The sequence below is a fragment of the Triticum urartu genome, chromosome 4A (genome assembly GCF_056163025.1).
Source record: "Triticum urartu cultivar PI428250 chromosome 4A, HENAU_Tu73, whole genome shotgun sequence".
Lineage (NCBI taxonomy): Eukaryota > Viridiplantae > Streptophyta > Magnoliopsida > Poales > Poaceae > Triticum > Triticum urartu.
In genome coordinates this window covers 25,296,390-25,319,417 of record NC_141876.1, presented here as the reverse complement: position 1 = coordinate 25,319,417, position 23,028 = coordinate 25,296,390, and the positions used below count along the sequence as shown (strand labels likewise).

General features: G+C 48.3%; 3 protein-coding genes and 1 pseudogene across 3 annotated transcripts; 2 read left to right on the top strand and 2 right to left on the bottom strand.

Annotated features, from left to right (window-relative positions):
• The first annotated feature begins 5,894 nt into the window (after positions 1-5,894).
• Positions 5,895-7,117, top strand: LOC125550376 (FKBP-like peptidyl-prolyl cis-trans isomerase family protein). Its single transcript, XM_048713360.2, has 3 exons — positions 5,895-6,364; positions 6,460-6,504; positions 6,576-7,117. Exons 1-3 carry the CDS (start codon positions 6,012-6,014, stop codon positions 6,931-6,933), a joined length of 756 nt encoding a protein of 251 aa, XP_048569317.2. The 5' UTR covers positions 5,895-6,011; the 3' UTR covers positions 6,934-7,117.
• A 116-nt stretch (positions 7,118-7,233) lies between these two features.
• LOC125550375 (uncharacterized) lies at positions 7,234-11,532 on the bottom strand. Its single transcript, XM_048713359.2, has 9 exons — positions 11,156-11,532; positions 10,961-11,030; positions 10,463-10,530; positions 9,518-9,579; positions 9,258-9,339; positions 8,926-9,159; positions 7,836-7,964; positions 7,676-7,737; positions 7,234-7,573 (listed from the first exon to the last, which is right to left on the bottom strand). The coding sequence occupies exons 1-9, from the start codon at positions 11,204-11,206 to the stop codon at positions 7,456-7,458; spliced, it is 876 nt and encodes a 291-aa protein (XP_048569316.2). The 5' UTR covers positions 11,207-11,532; the 3' UTR covers positions 7,234-7,455.
• Positions 11,533-15,623: 4,091 nt separating this feature from the next.
• On the bottom strand, positions 15,624-17,287 carry LOC125553466 (uncharacterized). Its single transcript, XM_048717246.2, has one exon. It carries the CDS (start codon positions 17,109-17,111, stop codon positions 15,909-15,911), a length of 1,203 nt encoding a protein of 400 aa, XP_048573203.2. The 5' UTR covers positions 17,112-17,287; the 3' UTR covers positions 15,624-15,908.
• Positions 17,288-18,724: 1,437 nt separating this feature from the next.
• LOC147974570 (uncharacterized) lies at positions 18,725-21,306 on the top strand (annotated as a pseudogene).
• Positions 21,307-23,028: the final 1,722 nt, after the last annotated feature.

Genomic DNA, 23,028 nt, shown 5'->3' with positions numbered 1-23,028 from the left:
CACCACACCATTGTGCATGATTTGTGTGCCAAGTTTAGTATTGAACAAAATTCATACTAGCTAAGAATAATACAAAACAGAATAGAAAATGCAAACAGTAAAAAAAAAGAACCAAGTCCTACTGTGGTAGTGGGCTCTAGTTCAACAGTGCCCGATCCAGCCCATCAAGAGACCTCCTTCTTCCTCCTGTTCACCCCTCGCACCGTGGACGCAGGGAGCCCATCCGTGGCGAGGATCGCCACGTGCCGGCCATCGAGCACACCCTGACGACCTATAAAGCCTCCGTCGTTGTGGACAAACCCTAGCGCCTCGGCTTTTTTTCCTTCCCCTTCTCGTTTTCCTCTTCCACGAGCAAGGCCGAACCATCGCCGCCAGTGTCGAGCACGCCCACGCGGCCACCGAACCCCCTTCGCCTCGCCGACGTGTCCACGAGCTTCGCCATCGTCCTCCTCGTCTTCTGGTGCCACCCCTTGGAGTTGGGAGCCTCTGCATCGACCCCTTCTTCGACCTTCGGCCGCCTCGATCGCCGTCGTCGGACCTCCCCGAGCCCACTCGTGAACCTCTACAGGACCGTGGTGAGCACGCGGATCTTCGCCCTCGCTCTCTAGCTTGATTCCGTGCCCGTAGTTGTAACCGCCGTCGTCCCGAATCTAGCCACCACCGTTCATGGCGCCGCCGCGGCCACCAGGTGCTAAGCTCGTGTTCGAGCTCCCTGGCGTGCTTGGCGCTGGCCCAGGCACCCAACGCGACCACCCGCGGATCGTGCCGTGCTCCACGGCCCCGGGTTCGTCCGTGCCCGAGATCCGGCCGCCGTCACTGCTCGTCACCGCCGTCGGATTACCTCACCTCTGATCGAACTGCCACCACCACCACCGTGCTCACTGCGTCGCCCGCATCTTGTAGGAGCAAGCGTCGGTCCAAATAGTCGCCATGGCCGACATCCCATCCCCTGCCCGGAGCTGCGCCCGCCGTGCTCACAGGCCCTTGGCCCCTGGCCCCGACAGCACCTACGCCCGCGCGTGGCCTGGTCGCATGCCCGCGCCGCCCGCTGCTCATGGGCGCCTCCCCCCGTGCGCTAGCTCCTGTCGCTGGCCGCCGCTGTTGCTGCGTCGCTGCTCCTGGCGCTGGACGCCGCTGCTTGCTCTGCTGCTTGTCGTGTTGCTGCTACAGTAAAACGCTGACTGGCCCTCTAAACAGCCTCAAAACAGCAACTAAATAAAGCTTAACATATCTAAAATAAATATGGGCGTGTAGTACACTTGACAGGGTTCAATTCTTTCCACTGGACCAAATCTATTTGATGCGCGGTTTAAATCCTATGAAATTCACAAGAGTTCAATTCACAAAATGCTAAGTTCTGTTGGCTGAAAACTGAAAAACAGCTTTATATTCATAACTACTTTAGAGCTGTTGCTGATCAAGCAAATGAACTCTAATATGAAGGAAAGTGTTACTAACATGCAGATCACAGAAATATGCTCACAATTAATTTAAGGCACAAACCATAGGATGTACAGAACAATAATTATAGCCTTCGGAAAATAGCTAAGTGATGTTTAAAACTGAGCAATTCTCGGACTTGGCAGAATTTCACAGAGTTATTGGATATTGTTTAAACTTTGGAAATTCTTAGTAATTCATCCGTAGCTTGGATGAAAAAACTTTGTACATGAAAGATGCTCAAAACGACGAGACGAATCCGAATACGCAGCCCGTTCGTCCGCCACACACCCCTAACATGTGAACATGCAACTTTCCCCCTCCGGTTCATCTGTCCGAAAACGCGAAACATCGGGATACTTTCTCGGATGTTCCCCTTCGCCAGTATCACCTCCTACTGCGTTAGGGCACACCTGGCACCGTTACTTGTCATGTCATGCATATGCATCTGTTTGCATTGTATTCATTGTTTCTTCCCCCTCTTCTCTCCGGTAGACTATGAGACTAACGCCGCTGCTGGTGCCCCGATCGACTATGTTGTTGACGACCCCTCCTTGTCAGAGCAACCAGGCAAGCCCCCCCCCCCTTGATCAACCTGATATCGCCTATTCATTCTCTCCACTGCTTGCATTAGAGTAGTGTAGCATGTTACTGCTTTCGGTTAATCCTATTCTGGTGCATAGCATGTCATTGTTGCTACTGTTGTTACCTTTGCCTGCAATCCTAAATGCTTTGTATAGGATGCTACTATTCCATTAGTGGCCCTACATTCTTTTCCGTCTGCTATGCTATATTATCGGGTCGTGGTCACTTTGGGAGGTGACCATGGATATATAATTACATACATATTATATGATACATGTGGTGACTAAAGTCGGGTCGGCTCGTAGAGTACCCGCAAGTGATTCCGATGAGGGGGCTGAAAGGACAGGTGGTTCCATCCCAGTAGAGGTGGGCCTGGGTTCCCGACGGCCCCCGGCTGTTACTTTGTGGCGGAGTGACAGGGCAGGTTGAGACCACCTAGGTGAGAGGTGGGCCTGGCCCTGGTTGGCGTCCGCGGTTACTTCAAATTAACACGCCTAACGAGATCTTGGTATTTGATCTGAGTCTGGCCACTAGCCTATACGCACTAACCAACTACGCGGGAACAGTTATGGGCACTCGACGTCGTGGTATCAGCCAAAGCCTTCTTGACGTTAGCGATTGAGCGATGCGCGCCGGATTGAACTGGAACGCCTGCTCTTGTATTAGGGAGGCTAGGTCTGCTTACCGGCCGCGTTCGCAACGTGCAGGTGTGCAATGGGCGATGGGCTCAGACCCCTGCGCCATAGGATTTAGACCGTCGTGCTGACCTCTCTGTTGTGCCTAGGTAGGGCTGCGACGTGTCGATCTTCCGAGACCGGACATGACCCAGAAAAGTGTGTCCGGCCAAAGGGGATCGAGCGTGTTGGGAAATGTGGTGCACCCCTGCAGGGAAGTTTATCTATTCGAATAGCCATGTCCCTCGATAAAAGGACGACCCGGAGTTGTACCTCGACCTTATGACAACTAGAACCGGATACTTAATAAAACACACCCTTTCAAGTGCCAGATATAACCCGGTGATCGCTCTCTCACAGGGCGACGAGGAGAGGATCTCCGGGTAGGATTGTGCTATGCGTTGATACTTGGTTAACTTACCATCTACTCTCTTCTACTGCTTCAAGATGGAGGCTGCCAGAAGCGTAATCTTCGATAGGACTAGATATCCCCCTCTTATTCTGGCATTCTACAGTTCAGTCCACATATACTACCCCTTTCATTTGATACTAATGCATATGTAGTGTAGTTTCTTGCTTGCGAGTACTTTGGGTGAGTACTCACGGTTGCTTTGCTCCCCCTTTTTTCCCCTTTTTATACCTGGTTGTTGCGGCCAGATGAGGGAGCCCAGGAGCCAAAAACGCCACCATCGACGACGACTCCTACTACACTGGAGGTGCCTATTACTGCGTGCAGGCCGCCGCCGACGACCAGGAGTAGTTTAGGAGGATCCCAGGCAGGAGGCCTGCGCCTCTTTCGATCAGTATCCCAGTTTGTGCTAGCCATCTTATGGCAACTTGTTTAACTTATGTCTGTACTCAAATATTATTACTTCCGTTGACTCTTGTGTATTCGAGCCCTCGAGACCCCTGGCTTTGTAATATGAAGCTTGTATTATTTTAATTTGTGTCTAGAGTTGTGTTGTGATATCTTCCCGTGAGTCCTTGATCTTGATCATACACATTTGCGTGTATGATTAGTGTATGATCAAATCGGGGGCGTCACGGTAGCTCTGGCGTACTTTGTGGCGGAGTGGACGGACCCGTACGAGGAAGAGACACATGAAGACAAATCCCTCCTGCCAGGGGACGAAGCGCCCAATGGTTGGACCATGTACTTCGACGACGCATTCTCTAGATACGGCGCGAGGGCTGGCGTCGTGCTCACCTCACCAACCGGAGAGAAGCTCTACTATGTTGTCCAGCTATGCTTCAGGCACGACGAAAAGGTCTCCAACAATATTGCGGAGTATGAGGGCCTCATCCGGCCTGAGGCCGTGTCTGCCCTGGGCGTCAAGCGTCTCACCATCAAGGGCGACTCTTAGCTCCTCGTCAGCTTCTCCAACAAAAAAATACAAGCCCAAGGACGAGCACATGGCGGCCTACCTCGAAGAGGTGCGTAAACTTGAGAAGCGTTTCCTTGGTTTGGAGCTGCAGCACGTTCCACGCAGCGACAATAAGGAAGCCGGCGACATCGCCAAGCGAGCATCTCGTCGCGAGCCCCAGAGGCCTGGCATCTTCTAAGAAAGGCTGCCCAGGCCATCAGCTACATTGACAGCAGTCGACGCAGTGCTACCTCGCGAGGAACTTCCGCCCGCGGCACCCCGGGGTGCGCCGGATGTGGCCCGGCCTCAGGAGCCCGCCTGCTGCTAACACTGGAGCCACAGGCTGGCAGCTGGGCATCGGAGTTCAAGGCATACCTGCTTCATGGCACCCTCCCTGAGGAGGACTCGGAGGTGGAGCGCGTAGTCCGGCAAGCCACAGCCTACTGCTTGTAGGACGGCGAGTTGTACCATAGGCGCCCCAACGGTGTCTCATTGAGGTGCATCTCAGAGGAGCAAGGATGGGAGCTGCTTGCCGACATCCACAGAGGTGATTGCAGGCACCACTCCTCGTCCCGGATCCTTGCCGGTAAGGTGTTCCGAAGCGGCTTCTATTGGCCTACTACGCTCTGCGACGCCACCGAGCTGGTCCAATCCTGCGAAGCTTGCCAATTCAAAAAAAAAGGCACAATAGTTGCTTACAATGTGTTGATATGCAATAGGATGAAACACAGATGTAGCAAATCAAAGGCATGTTGGATCAAGAAGAGCCAATTTCTACAGGGTTGGATAAGGGCAAAAGTGGGGGTAAAGGTGGCTAAATCTGCTATTTTTACCTCTGTGACTTCTTACTTCTCTTGCTTTTCTAGGTGTTTTAGATCAACAGTTTCATGGATGCCGCCATTGCAGGGTTGTGAAGCTTTTGGATTTGGGAAGGATGAACTGTGCCCTTTCTTGGGGGAGAAGAAGATGGGGATGATGCTCTGGCAGCTGGCGCCTGGAATAGGAGGGGGGAGGTGGGGATGGGGGGATCACGTGAGGGGGGACGGGGACCGAGTGCTTTATCGAAGTGGATCTCGGGGGAGGGTCGACTGGGCACTTCCTTTTTTTCAATACGGGGGGATAGGAACTTTCCTGTTCGGGCAGGCCTCCAGGGAATCCCTAGACGCGTCCAAGATAATTTCTTGCCCAAAAAGATGCGAGCTGACCCCTCTCCCTTCGGATTGGATTGGATCTCACCTGAACTCACGCTGACTAGCTCCCCCTCTCCATCCTCTCTTGAAGTTTCTTCCTATCTCGAAGTTTCTTCCATCCACATATCTCCGGCATATCTACCTCGACCTTGCTTTGATTTCGCTCCACCCCTGGACACTGAATGGCCCCTCAAGCGTGCCCACCCTCGTACGGGCGTTCCTCCCAGCCGGCGGACCCGCCGGAAGCGCCGTCCCCATCTCACCCACTCTTCTCCTCCGTCGCCGCCAGATCGCGGGAGCTTCGGGTTTTATTTTTTGTTTCTTTTTTGTTTTTTGCAAAACCGCCTCCGTTTACAGCAGAACATCTTATTCATATGTTGTATATCCTGGGGTTCCTTTTCTTAATCTTTCATAGGGACATAATACATGCTTTCTTCTGACCGGCATCTATACAGACATTAAGAGAAGAGAAGATTCATTGTTAAATAACAATATTCAAGCTTGAAGTAAGTATAGCAACGAGATAACCGGATAAGCCTCTCGAGCTGCCCAGTCCAGTCGCCGGCGTGTGTTTGTGGCCACGTTTCCGTCCACGAAACCGCCGAAAAGCAGCCAAAGAAATCTCAAAAACATAGAGAAAGCAAAGCAACGAAAAGGTTAGCCAAATATCCGGTTCCATCCTCCCAGCTGCTCTGCTCGCCGTACGGTCTCGCCCATCACACACACAAGCAAACGTGCCCATCGCGCCGGTGCCCGCCATGGCCACGTTCTTGGGCAGCTCCCCGGCCTTCCTCGTCCGCCCCGCCGCCAAGCCGCACGTCTCATGCGCGCCGCCCTCGCGCCCGCCCAGCGCCCAGCCGCCGTCCGACCAGCCCCCACCGCCGCCACAGCAGCAGCAAGAGCCCATGCAGGCGCAGGCGGCACCGGCGAGGGCGCCGGCGCCGAAGCGCGCGGCGACGTCGGCCGACTCGACGGACTGGGTCGCGTCGTCGCTGACGCGGCGGTTTGGCATCGGCGCCGGGCTGGCGTGGGTCGGGTTCCTGGCCTTCGGCGTCGTGTCGGAGCAGCTCAAGACCCGCTTCGAGGTCGCGCAGCAGGAGGCCAATACCAAGTCAGCCACCGACCTCGACCCCTCACCTCCATTAATCAACATCCTCCATGCTCTCGTTAGCTAAGCCACCCATGTCGTGTGTCTCGTTCTCGCAGGGATGTGGAGGAGGAGCAGGAGGTCGTCCTGCCCAATGGAATCCGGTAAGCATGCGTGCATGGCACCAGCTAGGTACGTTCTTGGGTAGCTCCTCTGAGCAGCAGCAATGGTGCAGGTACACCGAGATGCGGGTGGGCGGCGGCGACGTGCCGCGGCCGGGCGACCTGGTGGTGATCGACCTGCAGGGGCGGGTGGCCGGCGGCGGGGAGGCGTTCGTGGACACGTTCGGCGACGGGAAGCGGCCGCTGGCGCTCGTCATGGGCTCCAGGCCCTACACCAGGGGGATGTGCGAGGGCATCGAGTACGCGCTGCGGTCCATGCGGAACGGCGGCAAGCGGCGGGTGGTCGTTCCGGCGAGCCTGGGCTTCGGCGAGGACGGCGCCGACTTCGGCGACGACGGCGCGCAGGTGCCTCCCGGCGCGACGCTGGAGTACGTCGTGCAGGTCGACAAGGTGTCCATCGCGCCGGCGTGAGGCTCTCCGGCGTGCCGGACGTCAGTAGATAGATGATCGACATATGCTGTTTCAGATTGTGTTGGACAGCACTGCGTGCAGATTCTATTGCCATGTCAAAGTTCTCTCAGAGCTTAAGAAGCTAATCCTTCTTGCTGTAATCTGAATCCTGATAAATATGAACTCATGCAAGCTTCACAAACCATCGAAGCCCGTTTAGAAATTAGAAATTTCAAACGGAGTTCGTGGCAAAGAGTAAAATTCCCATAGAAACTAGAGAAAATTCAGACTTTCATACAGGATTTGGTACAAGAGGGCACAAAATAAAACCAAAGTTTTCCACTATTAACACAAGTACACAATATCCCTATTAAAGACAAGTACAAAAACTATGCTTTTGAACATCCTGGGAGATAGATACATATGGACAAACTTCACTATAACCCCTTGAAATCAATGGGAAAAGAATCACCCATCCAGAATAAAAGCAGTACATTACATGTATAATCACTTGTGATCAGAAGAACAATGCACATTCATCACTCAGCTGACAGGGTCGCGTTCCGGTCCTGGGTTGTAGAGGGGCAGCTCCAGGAGGAATGCCACCTTGAACCAATCGGGTAGGGCTCCATACACAACCGGCGGCAATGGGATAAGAGGACTGCAGAGGAACACAGCCGGTACAAACTTCAGTAACCCCTCTGCGACAAAGCAGTGGTTGGGGAGAGATCTGGGAATGACCTAGTAAAAGAATGGTGTTTACCTTGTGGTTTTCTTGTATGTGCGGTATTCCTCAGACCGACCGAAGCGCTTATCAGCAGATGACTGCACAGCGAAATTTAGAGGATGAGGTGCATTAGCACTGAGAGGAAAGATACAGCAAACTAGGGATGGGTTTTGGATGCGCAAGAATAGAGTTTAACCTCAAGAAGTGGGATCCCGCTAACGAAAAGAAGCAAGAGCGTCAGGAAGATGGGTCCCAAGATTACAAGCCATTCAGCTCCTGAGAGAACCGGTGCTGATGCTACAAACACCCCCCACCAAAGGAACATCTGCATCAGATTAAACTGTCAAGTGTATGCCGGGATTTGTTCGACATTCCATAATGAGCTAGTGTTTGGACTCTGTATTGATGTAACATTCAGTATGCACTGAGGTAGCTGTTTGGATTTATTGCCAGTAAAAGGCTATTCACGATGAAATAATGAAAAAGCATGAGAAGCTCAGCAGGCCTTCGGTTTAGCAAATATAGCAGACTTGTTTCTGTAGCTAAAGTTGGCCTAGATTACTTGCTTGCTCAAGGCTGTGATTGGAGAGACTACAGAAGCGGTTACCTAGCATGTTCTTTTTTTTGTGTGTGCAGCTACTATTTCACTATCGAACTATTGCATTACGAAAATGCTACAGTTGAGCTCCACCAGTACATTTCTTTCACTTAAAACCTACAAGTGCATAGAAGTGCCTGCTCTGAATTAAATTCGTAATCTGTAGCATTTCGTTCATGTATTTCTCTTTCCTATTATTCTAAGCAATAGGTTTCTCTCTTAATCATGTCCCTGCCTTAATGTAGGCAGGTGATAACTGTATCTAATTTGTGCACCTTACTTCTATTTAAATATAACTATTTTCCCATCAACTACGCCGGTGAACCTTGTTATACAGTCATATTAGCTGTACTGGTGAGTTATGAAGTTCAAGCTTATAGCAGTAAAACTGTGAAGCTCAAACACAGGTGACAATTAAAAGCCATAACAATGAAACCTAAAATGCCAGTAGTTATATTAGGTCTGGAACCGTCTCAGCTTTTCAAACTCTGTCCTAGGTAAATATATTTCACTTTCGTGAGGGTAATGTTGGGTGCATGCTAGGGAAAGGAGAACCCGGGATTGAGAATGTGAGCAACAGATTTGCAGTGAATGAAGGATGATAGATAGATTCATAGACCGGGCCAACTAAATCAAGGAATTAATAGACGACATATATGCAAAGAATAATCACAGTAAATTAACTGACCTCCCCAAAGTAATTTGGATGGCGAGTATAACTCCAAAGACCAACATTACACCACTTTCCCCTATTGCTTGGAGAATTCTTGAATTTAAGCTTCTGTTGATCAGCTATAGCTTCCACAGCTAGCCCGATGGCCCACATTATCCAACCAATGATATCCCGAGCTTCAATTGAAGGGTTTCTGCTACTTGCATTCACAATAGTAACAGGCAAGCTGACAGTCCAAACCCAGACAGCCTGCCCAAATCAGGATAAAAGTCCTGGTGAGGTTCTCTTTACAAATGCAATGACCATTTAACAAACTCTAGTTGCTTAACATAAGTTGCAAAACTTACCTGAAAAATCCAGAAGACGGCTAATTTTCCCAAGTTACTGCGCATCTCATCAAACCGTTTGTCCTCTCCCCATTGCAAAATCCTAGACACCATCAGGCAAAGCAAAGCATTAGCGACTCACTTTCATAAGAACAAGAACAACATGTTTTGACTCAGGCAACAGATGTCTAAAAAAATCACAAAAAAAAGAGATTCCACTAGACATAGTCCAGTGGGGCTTTTTGAACTATCAACAGAATATATGTTTTAGGGTAACATACCTCATTAGTAAAAACACTGCCAGACGAAGTCCCCAGATTATAACAAGCACTGTCAACACGATCTGGAAAAACGGGTCTATGTTCAGAAATGGACGAACTTCTTAAAAAACAATTGTGATGACATTGCTTCAAAATAATACATGGGCACGTCAATTATCCAGTTGGTAACACAGAGGAATACCACTATCCTTTGATAGATATTCGTTCAAATGAAATGAGGTTATCCTTAACATTTATACTGTCCCAATCTCTGTATTAACTCCCTGATTTCTTTGCAACTTGGAAAAACAAACTAGATTTCATTGGAACAGACATATGCCGATGCTGTATTTCCCACTAAATGGGTATGGATAACCATTGTACCACCTCATGAATACAGTTTCCATCTAGTCTTTGAGAACCATGGTACCATATGTAGGATTTAATTTTTAATGTAGCATGTAAGTGGTAAGATGATTCTTTCTACTTTATGAGCATAGACAGTGCAGAGATGCAATTATGCCACATTGCTGCAAATTCAGTAAGACCCATGCCCAAGCTAATTCAACTGCATACGAGGGATGGTAAATTATTTTAAATCCAAACACGCATCAAACTCATGACAACTCTAACGATCTATAGGCAAGGTTCAGACAAACAACTTGCTGGTCGTGCTTAACTTAAAAGAGTTGCAACTGTAATAAGGATTTTTTAACTAAGAAAAAGTAATCAAAGACAGTGCAGCGTTCAGATGCTGTTGAACATGTGTTTCAAGTATATTATTGTGAAAAGAGTGATTCGCCGTAAAGGTACAAGAAACATCAAGTTGGACAACGACAATGACTAAGCCAATTTTTTAGAACTAAACATTCATAAGCAGCTGTATTAAAAGATTTGCAATAACAGTCATGTTTACAACAACTGAGTAACAAAGTGAACTGAGTTCTTAGTACTACTACTATTTACCTGGCGGAAGTGCCATGTTCCCTTCAAAGCTGCTACAAGGACGGCGATTATGACAAAATTTGTACTGCCTGAAAAAAGGAACACAAATAAGTAAAAAGGAAATGAATTGTACGAAGGTATACCGTTGCAGAGAAATTGAACACACGCTAGTACTCAGACAAAGGGGTTCACCCGAGCACCTATTTCTGAAGAAACTGGCTGCCTCCTAACTACTAGGATGAACAGGCAGCATCTGAATTGACGTGCACAACAAGATGGCAATCTTGGCACACGCACAGCATATATATATATATATATATATATATATTAAGATTCCGAAAAAACATAATACAGAATTGCCAAACCAGCTTCCTACTGGGCTGAGAAATCGAGCTCATGGACTCCGGTCTTTAACTAGATATTTTTCAAGAGCACTGCCTTTAACTAGATTCGCCCGACAGAAAATAATAACAAGAAGAAAGGAGGAAGGAGGAGAAGACGCGGGAGGTGGAGTGCTACCTGCGAAATCGGTGACCTTGTCGAAGCGGAGGAGAGCTGTGATGATGAAGAACACCAGCTGGTACCCGACCTAGCACCACAACCACCACCAAGAACACCAGAACGGCAACAGTTAGTAAACACGCCAGGTAACAGAGAGACGGAGACGGCGGGGGAGGAGAGGAGAGGTCAGAGGAGGCGGCGCGAGAGATTTACGGTGACGAGGGCGGTGAGCGCCAGGAAGTGGGAGTCCAGCACTGTTCCCATCGCCTTTTCTTCCCCCCGGCCGTCAGTGGATTTGTTTGTTGGTCTGTTTGTTTATCCTTCCCCCTTTCCTTTCTCTGAGAGGAAAAATGAAGTGAGAAGCGAGCACGCGCGCCGGCCGGGCTTTTAACGGGGTCGGGACTGGATCCGGTCGACGGCGACGGCGGCGGCGGTGCGACCCGGCGGAGCGCGTTGGGAGGGGGGGAGGAGGACTTGTCACTTGTCACTTGTGGCTGGAGGCTGGACAGGGAGGCGGGCGAATGCGTGCGACGCTGGTGGTGCGAATGCGCGGCTGTGCGAGACGGGACCGTGGTGCGATCGCCTCCGAATCTTGGATTGCTTCAGGCCCTCGGAGAGACTGGAACTTCACGGGCTCAGCCGGCGACTGTTCTACCGGTGGTTTGGAGATCCCACGGCTGAGGCACGGTCAAAATGGAAAACTAGTCCTAGGTGAACGGGAAATCTCACTTTCACACGCCGTGAAGTTTGGAAAAGGGACGATTGTAGCTTAAATTGTGCTGGTGTGGATTGAAACTTGATGACCATTTCGAACACGTGTGTCATCGACAGGAAAATCAAAGCAATGTTTAAGTTATGCTTTCGTCCTGCTTTATACACAAAACTAAAAGAGACGGGTTCACAAATTACACATAGGACTCCTCCTGGGTTGCTCGCGCGGGTGAACCCAGGGGCCCTAAACCCTAGGGTGGGAGCCCACGCCTTGCGTCGTCAAGCGGGCGGCGATGGTGGCGACGGGAATCGGTGGCGCACAAAGGGGTGGAGCACGACTGTGAGTCGTAGTGGAGCTAGGCGGGGAGGCGATGTGGGGGTTTTGGGGCACACCTGTGGTGTCCTAGGTTGTCGTCGACAGGAAAATCGAATATTAAATGAGAAAAGAGATGATTGTGGTAACATAATATGTTAATTACCATCACATAGCGCATGTCTAGAAAAATTGAGTCTATAGGCCAATAAATGCAATCATTTATGATACTAGCTCTATGATAGGGAGAATAGCATGTGCTCCGGGAGCACCTAACTTAGGTGCTCCAGCGTGGGCACTGCTATTGGATCTAGATCCAACTGTCATCTAAAGATGCACAATACCTCGACGTAATTATCAGACTCCTCAGGATTTTTAAAAAATTATGAGCCCTCTCCGTGGACGCTGGATCTGAGATCGAACGGACCAGGAGCTCCCGAAGCACCAGATATTCTCCCCTCTATGATACTTTGCAGTGTGAAGGTAGTATCATCATTGTTGAGAAAATCGTTAACTGGTAACTGCTCGGTTGGCTGGCGAGTAGGGGATTAATAGGCTAATCGGCAAGTTAATCGGCCATTTAATCAATTGACGATTTATCAGTTTATCGGCTACTCGGTGACCCTATGAGTAGGGATTAATCGGCAAGTTAACTGGTTAATCGGATGAATTCTTGAACAGGGAGTATCATAGACTAGTGTCATATGCATGACATTAGTCTAAGTTACTCCCCACCTTATGGGTCATTGTGCCCCATGACACATTAGATTGCATTATTGTTGCTTTATGTTAATGTTGGCTATTAATTTGGCTAATGTTCATGTTGGTCATTATGTAATTTTATGTCTTTCTAATCAAAATGGAACTAACGAGAAGTTTTGATTAGAGATTTAATCAGCAAATGTTCTAGTGGCATATGATGATATTCTGACCAACGTTGAATATTTTCATGTGTCGCTTATGAATAATAGTTTGTCTAATTCACATTTAGATGTTTTCTTAAGGATATCACATCTAAACTCTCACAAATAACGCAGCAACAAGAAACCAAAAAAAACTGAGACAAAAAAATAGACTACAAGCATAGTGGACATCAGGTTAAATGTGACATAACTATGTCACATCTAGATGTGTCCTAGACGGACCCTATGAATAAAAGGTCATTTTTCATTTTCAACCCATCGTTGATACGGATTAGAATAAAAAGTAGACATATCTACAATTCATCTCATTGCATGCTAAATTCATACTTATATTTTAGACCGCAATAGCTGGTGAACGGTTCGCTCGGAGGGGTTGCCATTTGTGAACGTTTTAGATAGCAAATTTGGTTGCATGGGGTTGACAGTTTTTTCAGAAACACATGACATTTTCTAAGAAGAGGTATTTTGTGACAAAAAAAAGGGCAGAATTTACTAACGTTCGCCAGTTATCATTATTGAAATTTTGATGTTTATAACGTTGGCTCCTCTTTTCCAGCAATTAGTAAATGTGTACATGCAATGCACATTAATATTAGGCAATATATTAATTACACGTGGATATCAGATAGAATATCATCTTGCATGTTAATTATGTGATTTATTCTAACATTTTTATTTGATATGATATTAATTACACACTAAACATGTTGAGCGCTCGCCATTGGGGCAGTCTAAGTCGTTGAATTGACCTCGTTTGACGGTCAAGATTATTTAGATCTGCCTCTTTGCGTCTTTTTATATTGGTATAGATAAAAGGTCATTTTTGTTTTCAACCCATCGTTGATACGGATTAGAATAACAAGTAGACATATCTTCAATTCATCTCATTGCATGCTAAATTCATACTTTATATTTTAGACTGCAATAGCTGGTGAATGGTTCGCTCAGAGGGGTTGCCATTTGTGAACGTTTTAGATAGCAAATTTGGTTGCATGGGGTTGACAGTTTTTTCATAAACACATGACATTTTCTAAGAAGAGATATTTTGTGACAAAAAAATGGCAGAATTTACTAACGTTCGCCAGTTGTTATTATCGAAATTTTGATGTTTATAACGTTGGCTCCTCTTTTCCGGCAACCAGTAAATGTGTACATGCAATGCACGTTAATATTAGGCAATATATTAATTGCACGTGGATATTAGATAGAATATCATCTTGCATGTTAATTATGTGATTTATTCTAACATTTTTATTTGATATGATATTAATTACACGCTAAACATGTTGAGCGCTCGTCATTGGGGTAGTCTAGGTCGTTGGATTGACCTCGTTTGACGGTCAAGATTATTTGAATCTGCCTCTTTGCGTCCTTTTATATTGGTATAGATATAGATATAGAAATAGATATAGATGAACGTTAATAATGATGCCAAATTTTTTGGCATAGATGGACCTTATGTAGATAACTTTCCCAGGTGGAGAGTAAAGATCCTTGTCATCTCTAATGAACCACATTAAGCTGCTGTGTTGTTCTTCTCTTAATGATGCCAAATGCAGCCTTGTGTCTGTATTCAACCATCCAGCTCATGGTGGAAGCATCCAACATACTAATATAGATGGAATATTCACCCTTCACCATAGCTGCAAAGGCCATAGGATGAGGGATTCAGTATATTTGAGAGAAAATATTCAGTTAAGCAGGGTATCCATTCAACTCACTAAGGGAACGTTACCCACGTAGTTACAAAATCAATCAAGCGATTAAAAAAGGGAAATGATTATAATCAACCGGCCGATCTGGCGCGAGGCATCTGCCACCTCGCGTGGCCTGCTTGACCACGCACGTTTCTCCCCCGCTTCCTTTTTTGGAACAACTATGTTGTTTCAGAATGATGCCAGTGAACGATGACTACACAAGAGCATGACGTGGCCCGAGATGTGTTGTAATTTTTGCAACATGTGTCTTGTTGCAGAAAATTAGATGCGACAAAGATGTTACGGCAATTTTTGTAATAAGGGTTTTGTTGCAGTAAATTAGAAAAGAAGATATTACATAATATGGGTCTTGTTGTAGAAATAGAGAAAAAAAGTTTTGCAACAAGACCTTTGTTGCAGAAAATTTTACAAAAAAAAGATATTTACAACAAAGGCCTTGTTGCAAGAGGAATAAACACGTGTCCTACATGACATGTGCCCCTGACTCCATGACCCCTCAAATTTTTCTGAAACAACATCAATGTTGCAGAACTTTCTCCCGTAACATAAGCTAAGTTGCAAAAAAGTGAAGACAATTTTTTTTCAACAAACCTCAGTTGTAAAAAAAATCTGCAACAAGACCTCAGTTGCAAAAAATTCTTCGACATGAACAGTGTTTCAGAAAGTTAAATAGCGGTCCCGATGTTTTGCAACAAGCATCATGTTACGGGGCGTGTTCTGCAACATTGCTCTTGTTGCGAAAGGAAAGTAGCGCTCGTGGGTGGGTAGATCGGATGGACATCCTTGCGTCCATCCAACGGTCAGCGAGGCGGCGGATGTTTAGGGAAAGAAGCCCTCTATCTTATTCTTATAGGAGAATGAGGAGACTCGAACCCAGACTTTTGTGCTGTCCGCCACTCCACCTGGGAGAGTTCCTCGGCGGCGGATGTTTACTAGTCATCCATCGGCGGACACGAAGCATGGCCCATTAAAAAAGCGATTCAAGAATTGCGAAAATTGGTGACGACATACACAGATGCAGGTTCAGTTTCTGTATGTACATAAACTCCTGTATAAGATATAGGATGCATAGCATTGGTCTGCACACACAAAATTCCTAGCACTAGAGACTCTCGATGAACATTGCATTGCACAACTCGTAGACACACACGGACACCGCATCACGATCAGACGACCAACAAATAAACCGAGCTTCTTGGCTCTTGCACATGGCGGCCGCAAGGCATTATGCAAGAATTCAAACGACGCCTAGTAATTCAGCAAGACTAAAAACGGACATTGATCATGATCAGACCTCATTGTCACTGTGAATAGACCGGCGTGAACCAGAAGCACGGCCGCTTGTTTCCCTCCGCCCCCGGGAGGGACTCGACGACCTCGACCTTCTTGTGCTTGCCGGCGAGGCTGTACGCCCGGACCCGTGTCTCGCCACCGTTGAGGTCCGCGTAGTAGATGGTGCTGGGCCGTAGCCCGGGGCACTCCCGCGTGGACACGGCCACCGCGCCGGACGCATCCACAAGCAGCGCGACGTCGCCGATGTCCTCCTCCTCCTCCCACGTCCCGCCGCACTCGTCCAGCACGCGAACCACGAACTCCTCGCCCTCGGCTGGCGCCACGAACTCCTCGCTCTCGGCCGGCGCCACCGGGTTGACACGCTCCACCTGCATCAGCGCGCCGCCGCCGGGGGTCTGCACGAGAAAGCTGCTCTCCACGCGCGAGGTTGGCCTCCGCGTCTCGGACGGGATGATATCCGGGGACGCGGAGCCCAGCCCGTGCAGCTCCGGGTAGACGTACACCATCCCGAAGAGGGTGTTGGCGTAGAGCTGGCCGCGGTGGAGCGCCAGGTCCACCACGGCGGGGATGCTGCTCGGCTTCACGGATTTCCAGGTGCTGTCGCCGGGACGAGCGGTGGCCCACTGGTGGCGATGGCTATGCGGGGAGTAGATGACGATCACCATCGCCCCGCCACCGGGCGTGGGCACCGCGACGGCCTTGTGGATCAGGGTGTCGTCGCGGTGGATCAGGCCGTCGATGGAGTAGACCCGTGGGTCGCGTTTGAGGCGGACACTGAGGCCGGCAGGGGTCCTGTCGACGCGGTCGGCGAGAGGGAGCGCGGCGACGGGGGGGAGAGGCGCGCGCCGACCGGTGGCGAGGTCGAGCAGGTGCATGGCCCCGCGGTCGTCGGCGGCCACGATGACGCCGCGGGAGGACCCGAGGGGGAACAGGCGGCGGTCGTGCGCGCGGCCGAGGCGCGCGGGGAGGGTGACGACGGGGACCTCGCGGTCGCGGCAGATGGCGAGGCGGCGAAATTCCGGGTCGGGCGCGTCGGCGGGGAGGAGGAGCCAGGGGCGGTCGGGGCGCGGGCGGCCGCCGGCCGAGGCGAAGGTGGCCGCGGCGGCGCGCCAGGAGGCGCAGACGGTGCGGAAGGTGCGGAGGTCGAGGGAGGGCAGGCGCGGGACGAGCAGGAGGAGGAAGTCCTCGTGGAGCCCCGCCCAGTCCGCCATGTTCGCCGTCGAGGGGGGTGGCCGGATTGGATTGGGGTTGGTTTATGAGGGGGAATCGATCGCGTCGGAGCAGAGTTTTGCGGAGGGGCGGTTGCCGATTTGGGGGCAGCGGAGGACTCCCCGTTGCTTATTTCCTACGCGGAGACGGACGATTTTAGCGTACCGCTTAAGCTGACATTGGATTGGGATTGGATTTGGCGGATAAGATGGAACCGTAGCAGCCCAAGCCCAACATTGCCCGGCCCTATAAGCATAAGTTTTTTTTCTCATTGTTTCCGTACAGCCTATTTTCTTCTATAATTTTTTTTAACCGGGCATAGCCCCTTTCCATTACTGTGACATAACGGAAATACAAAAGTTCAGAAAAGAAAAAGGAAAGAGGATAGCGAGTTCAAGCATCGTCGGGAAATCCACCGTGAGCACTCGCCGTCAAGATTACCCACTGTGGGACGAAAATCCAACGACAACATATCTCATTCTAAATTCAGGCCTAACAGCCCTTGCATCAACAAACAACCGCTCACATATGAGTATCAAAAGGCCAGTCCCACACATGGAAGGAATTAAAAGAACAAAGATAGTCCAGGGCGCCTAAACAGCACAATCATCACCAGAATGAAGTGCACGCCCTCAGCGCGTCGCTTCTTCCTGACTTGCAGCACAGATCCTCGTCATCATCGATGCGTTCTCCTTCAGCATCTTTGCCCCATCCCTCATGCTTGCGGTGTCCTCTTGCTTCAGCAGCCCTGCCCAGTAACAAAGTAAAGCACAAGCAGAAAATATGCATTCAAACGGGGTTTTAAGAGGTTTGAATTCGAAGGTAGCTCTATTACGACAAGTCCATATCGCCCAACACACGGCCGCAATCCCCAGAGTGTAAAACTCTTCTCCTCCAGGGAAAAAAGAAAGCACCACACAAAAGCTTGCCAAATATTACCAGGACACAGCTCGGTGCCAAACATGCATGCAATAGTTCTCCAAGTTACCCTAGCAACTGGGCATGTGAAAAACAAGTGATGCGAGGTCTCACGACCCCCGCAAAAGGAGCACTTAGGATTCCCTTTCCATCCCAGATGTTTCATCGCATCTCTAGTCAAAACAACATTTTGAAATAACTGCCATAAAAATATCTGAATTTTTAACGAAATTCTGGCATTCCAGATCCATCTGTAGTCACACCCAGCAATGTTTTCCCCAGAAGGGAATACACAGATTTAGTTGTGAATGATGCCTTCACACCTAAACCCCATTTAATAACATCTTTGTTCTCCTGATATTTTCTTCTATAAATAAAATCAATGTATATTAATATCAAAGATCAAGAAGATGATACCAAATACATCTGGCCTGTCAGTACCGGCGTACTGCCCACTACTGAACCCGGAGAAGATGTACTGAAGATGGCAGGCGCAGGCACCCAGGAAAGGGACTCGAGCGGTGCTGGAGCGGTTGGGCCGGCTTAGCTTGGTGGGCCACGGGCCGTGATAGTAGATAGGGGTCCAAGTCTTGTACGGGTGATATATAAACCCATCAGCACATTAAACAGAGTTGGCGAGTAATAGAATTGTATCTCTCTGTATCTTCTTCCTCCTCAAGCTTCCTCCTCTGGTTTTCCCCTTCTACTCAAATCTGAGAAAGTAATCCTAGATCAGATATGACAAGTGGTATTCAGAGCTAGATCGGTCCGATTGCATTCCAAAATCTCGAGATTCTGCTGTAACATTGACCGATTGGTTTGTTGATTGCCCCCGGGCGATCGACTAGAAATCCGAAATCGGCGTTAGCGGAATTCAGAGGGAGTGGCGACGGCGCCTTTCAAGCCAAGTGCTCAGACGAGGCATCTAGTGGAGGCGATGGGTTCGTTTGAGGAAAAGGTGATGCAGGAATTTGCGGCGTTGCGCCTCCTGCAAGAGCAGGTGGAGGGGATCGCTGAAATTTGATCGAGGCTTGACGGGTTGGATAGCAAGTTTGAGGAGCAAGTGGCTCGGCTAGATCAGGTCCAATCCAAGGTTAACCTCTCTGTGAGCTCGCTTGGGGAGATCCATCAGGATCAAGTGCATGTGGCACGCGTGCTCAAGGAATCCGCTGGTGTTCGTGATGCGAACCTCGAGAGGATGGTCGCGCCCGGGTGTTTTGCGAGCTCGCCCACGGCAGCAGCAGCGCAGGCGAACGGATCGATTTCGAAGGAACAACATCGCCCCCCTCCTCCAGTGGATCCAGGCAAGGTACCATACACCCCACGAAATTCCTTTTCGTCTGATGAGCAAGGGCCGAGACGCCCATGGATGCCGAAAATGGAATTTCCCAAGTTTGATGGGGAGGGTGTTCGAATTTGGCTTGACAATTGTGAGGCCTATTTCCAGTTGTATCAAATTCCTGAAAATTTTAAAGTCATGTCTGCTGCTCTGCATCTACATGGCAACGCAGCTCATTGGTATCAGGCGTACAAATTGACCGATTACTGCTCATCTTGGAGTCAGTTTGCATCTGCTATACTGCAGGAATTTGATCTCAATGTGCATCATGACTGTATGCGAGACTTATTGCTACTGAAACAGTTGGGAACTGTGCAGGAATACCGCACGAATTTTAACCAGTTGGTGTATCAAGTCAGATTGTATGAAGGGGCTGTCAGTGAAACACTTTTGGTCACACAGTTCATGTTAGGATTGAAAGAGGAAATCAGGGCAACCGTGGAGATACAGTTACCTCTCACAGTTAACACAGCAGCTGAATATGCGATGGTGCAAGAGGCAGTCCTAGAAAGAAACAAAAACCAGCAAGGCAGGTTTCACAAGAATGGGGGATACAGATCACCACAACAGAGAGAACCCATGCAAAGAACACAATATGCTGCTGGAGAAATTTGTAAAGCCAAGCAACTGAAAGACTATAGAAGAGCAAATGGCCTTTGCTATAGCTGTGGTGATAAATTTGCTCCTGGTCATGTTTGCAAAAAAATGAGGCACAAATCAAAGCTACTGAAATTATAGCAGGAGACCAAATGTTCTTAGAGGATGCTATGTTGGATGCTCTGGCAGTAGAAGAATCTGCAGCCGAGGCTGCTGCATTTTTATCTGCCAATGCTTTGTCTGGGTCAGAAAATCCAAAGACTATTCGCCTGAGAGCAATGGTGGGAAATAAAGTTATGCTACTGTTGGTTGATTCGGGTAGCTCTCACACTTTTATTGATCAGCAATTAGCAGACACATTGTAGTGCCCTACCACCTCACTGCCCACTTCTCTGAAAGTGAAAGTAGCTAATGGGGATTTTATGCGGTGTAGTCAAGAGACAAAAGGGTTGAAATGGTGGATACAAGGGCATACATTTACCACTGACATGAAGATTGTGCCCTTGGGAGGTTATGATGCCATTTTGGGCATGGACTGGTTAGAGCAGTGGGGGCCCATGACATGTCACTGGGAAGAGAAATGGATTCAGTTTCAACACAATGACAATACTATTACTTTGCAAGGCATGAAAGACAAACCTGTGACTCAAATAAAGGAATTAACTGCTGAACAGTTTGAGAAATGTGTTAAGGGAAATGATGTATGGGCCACAGCTCTATTGACTCCTGAGAAAGGCGCAGTCACACAGGACATACCTGATGGTATTCAGCAGCTGCTTGAGGAATATGCTGATGTGTTCCAAGATCCACAACAGCTACCACCACACAGGGCTTATGACCATGCCATCTCTCTGTTACCTGACAGTACCCCAGTCAACTCCAGACCATATAGGTACTCTCCCCTACAGAAGGACGAAATTGAGAAGCAAGTGTCGGAAATGATTGCTGCTGGATTGATAAAACCAAGTATGTCAGCTTTTGCTTCTCCTGTGCTCTTGGTCAAGAAGAAGGATGGAACATGGAGGTTCTGTGTGGATTATAGAAGGCTCAATTTGCTGACAGTAAAGAGCAAGTTTCCAATGCCTGTGGTGGATGAACTGTTGGATGAACTGGCAGGAGCTAAATTGTTCTCTAAACTAGACTTAAGAGCTGGTTATCATCAAATCAGGATGGTGGAGGAAGATGAAGCAAAGACTGCTTTTAAAACACATCATGGTCAGTTTCAATTCAGGGTTATGCCTTTCAGCCTCACTAATGCTCCAGCTACATTTCAGTGCCTTATGAATGCTATATTTGCACGGTTTACCAGAAGATTTGTGTTGATTTTCATGGATGACATTTAGTCTTTAGTGAAGACTTGTAATCTCATTTGGAGCATTTGAGACAGGTGTTGCAAACTTTGAGAGACCACCAATTGTTTGCTAAGGAAAGCAAGTGTTTCTTTGCTCAACAGCAGCTGGAGTACCTAGGGCACATTATTTCTGATAAGGGTGTGTCTACTGACCCTGAGAAAACCAAAGCAATGCTGCAGTGGCCTACTCCCACTACGGTGACTGAGTTGAGAGGATTTCTGGGCTTAACAGGCTACTACAGAAAATTTGTGAAAAATTATGGAATTCTGGCAAAACCCTTGACTGTGTTACTATAGAAGAAAGCTTTCATGTGGTCTGAAGAAGCACAAAGAGCTTTTGACAAGTTAAAGCAAGCTATGAGTACAACACCAGTGTTGGCTCTCCCTGACTTCTCACAACCCTTCTGCATTGAAACTGATGCTTGTGACTCGAGGATTGGTGCCATCTTAAGTCAACAAGGACATCCAGTAGCTTATTATAGTAAAGCCTTGGGCATAAACAACAGCAAGCTCTCCATTTATGAGAAGGAATTCTTGGCTGTGATCATGGCTGTAGATAGATGGAGGCCCTATATGTCAAGAGGCCCTTTTGTTATTAAGACTGACCACAAGAGCTTGTGCAGTTTAGAGGATCAAGTACTCACTTCAGATCTACAAAAGAAAGCAATGACCAAATTGTTGGGGCTCCAATTCAAGTTTCAGTTCAAAAAGGGAGTTGATAATAAGGCTGTTGATGCTCTTTCTAGAGTGGGACATGCCTTTTCCCTACAAGCAGTCTCCACCTCTCAACCAGTGTGGATCCAGGAGGTCCTAAATTCTTATGTAGTTGATTCTGAAGCACAGGAACTACTGCAGAAATTAGCTATTACACCTAAAGCGGACCCAGATTTCACACTTCAGAATGGCTTACTCAGACATCAAGGCAGTATTTGGATTGGAGCAAATTCAGCACTGCAAACTAAGATTATTGAAGCCTTTCATGCTAGTCCAGTAGGGGGACACTCTGGAATGCAAGCGACCTATCAGAGGATCAAGAAACTTTTTCACTGGTCTGGTCTCAAACAGGCTGTCCTCAACTTTGTACAGCAATGTCAAGTATGTCAACAGGCAAAACATGAACAGTGTAAGTATCCAGGATTGCTTAATCCACTTCCTGTTCCACAAGGGGCTTGGGAAGATGTGACTATGGACTTTGTTGAGGGATTACCTAAATCTTGTGGCTATTCTGTGATTATGGTCATGGTGGATAGGTTCACAAAGTACAGCCACTTTGTGCCTATGAAACACCCCTACACTGCTGCTTCGGTTGCTCAGCTGTTCTTGCAACACATTGTCAAGCTGCATAGTATGCCCTATACTATAACATCCGACAGAGACCCAGTGTTCACAAGTAAATTTTGGAAGGAGCTATGGAACTTATGGGGATCCAAACTGCAAATGTCCACTGCCAGGCACCCTCAAACTGATGGACAATCAGAGCGTGTGAATCAGTGTCTTGAGATGTACCTTCGGTGCTCTGTCAATGCTACTCCAACTAAATGGGCTATCTGGTTACCTCTTGCTGAGTTCTAGTATAATACCTCACACCACTCCTCGTTAGCCTGTTCCCCCTTTAAAGCCCTGTATGGTCATGAACCTCACATGGGAGAGTTGCCCCATGTGGTGACAACTGACAATGCTGAGGTGGAGCAATGGATTCAAGAGCGCCAACGTT

Bases quoted from the DNA above. Each gene is read 5' to 3' on its own strand.
- LOC125550376 (XM_048713360.2), top strand. From the start codon at position 6,012: ATGGCCACGTTCTTGGGCAGCTCCCCGGCCTTCCTCGTCCGCCCCGCC. The intron at 6,365-6,459 runs GTCAGCCACCGA...TCGTTCTCGCAG, and splicing joins CAGCAGGAGGCCAATACCAA to GGATGTGGAGGAGGAGCAGG. The intron at 6,505-6,575 runs GTAAGCATGCGT...GCAATGGTGCAG, and splicing joins GTCCTGCCCAATGGAATCCG to GTACACCGAGATGCGGGTGG.
- LOC125550375 (XM_048713359.2), bottom strand. From the start codon at position 11,206: ATGGGAACAGTGCTGGACTCCCACTTCCTGGCGCTCACCGCCCTCGTC. The intron at 10,531-10,960 runs GTAGCACTCCAC...TCCTTTTTTCAG, and splicing joins CAAGGTCACCGATTTCGCAG to GCAGTACAAATTTTGTCATA. The intron at 9,580-10,462 runs GTAAATAGTAGT...CCGTTTTTCCAG, and splicing joins GAACATGGCACTTCCGCCAG to ATCGTGTTGACAGTGCTTGT.
- LOC125553466 (XM_048717246.2), bottom strand. From the start codon at position 17,111: ATGGCGGACTGGGCGGGGCTCCACGAGGACTTCCTCCTCCTGCTCGTC.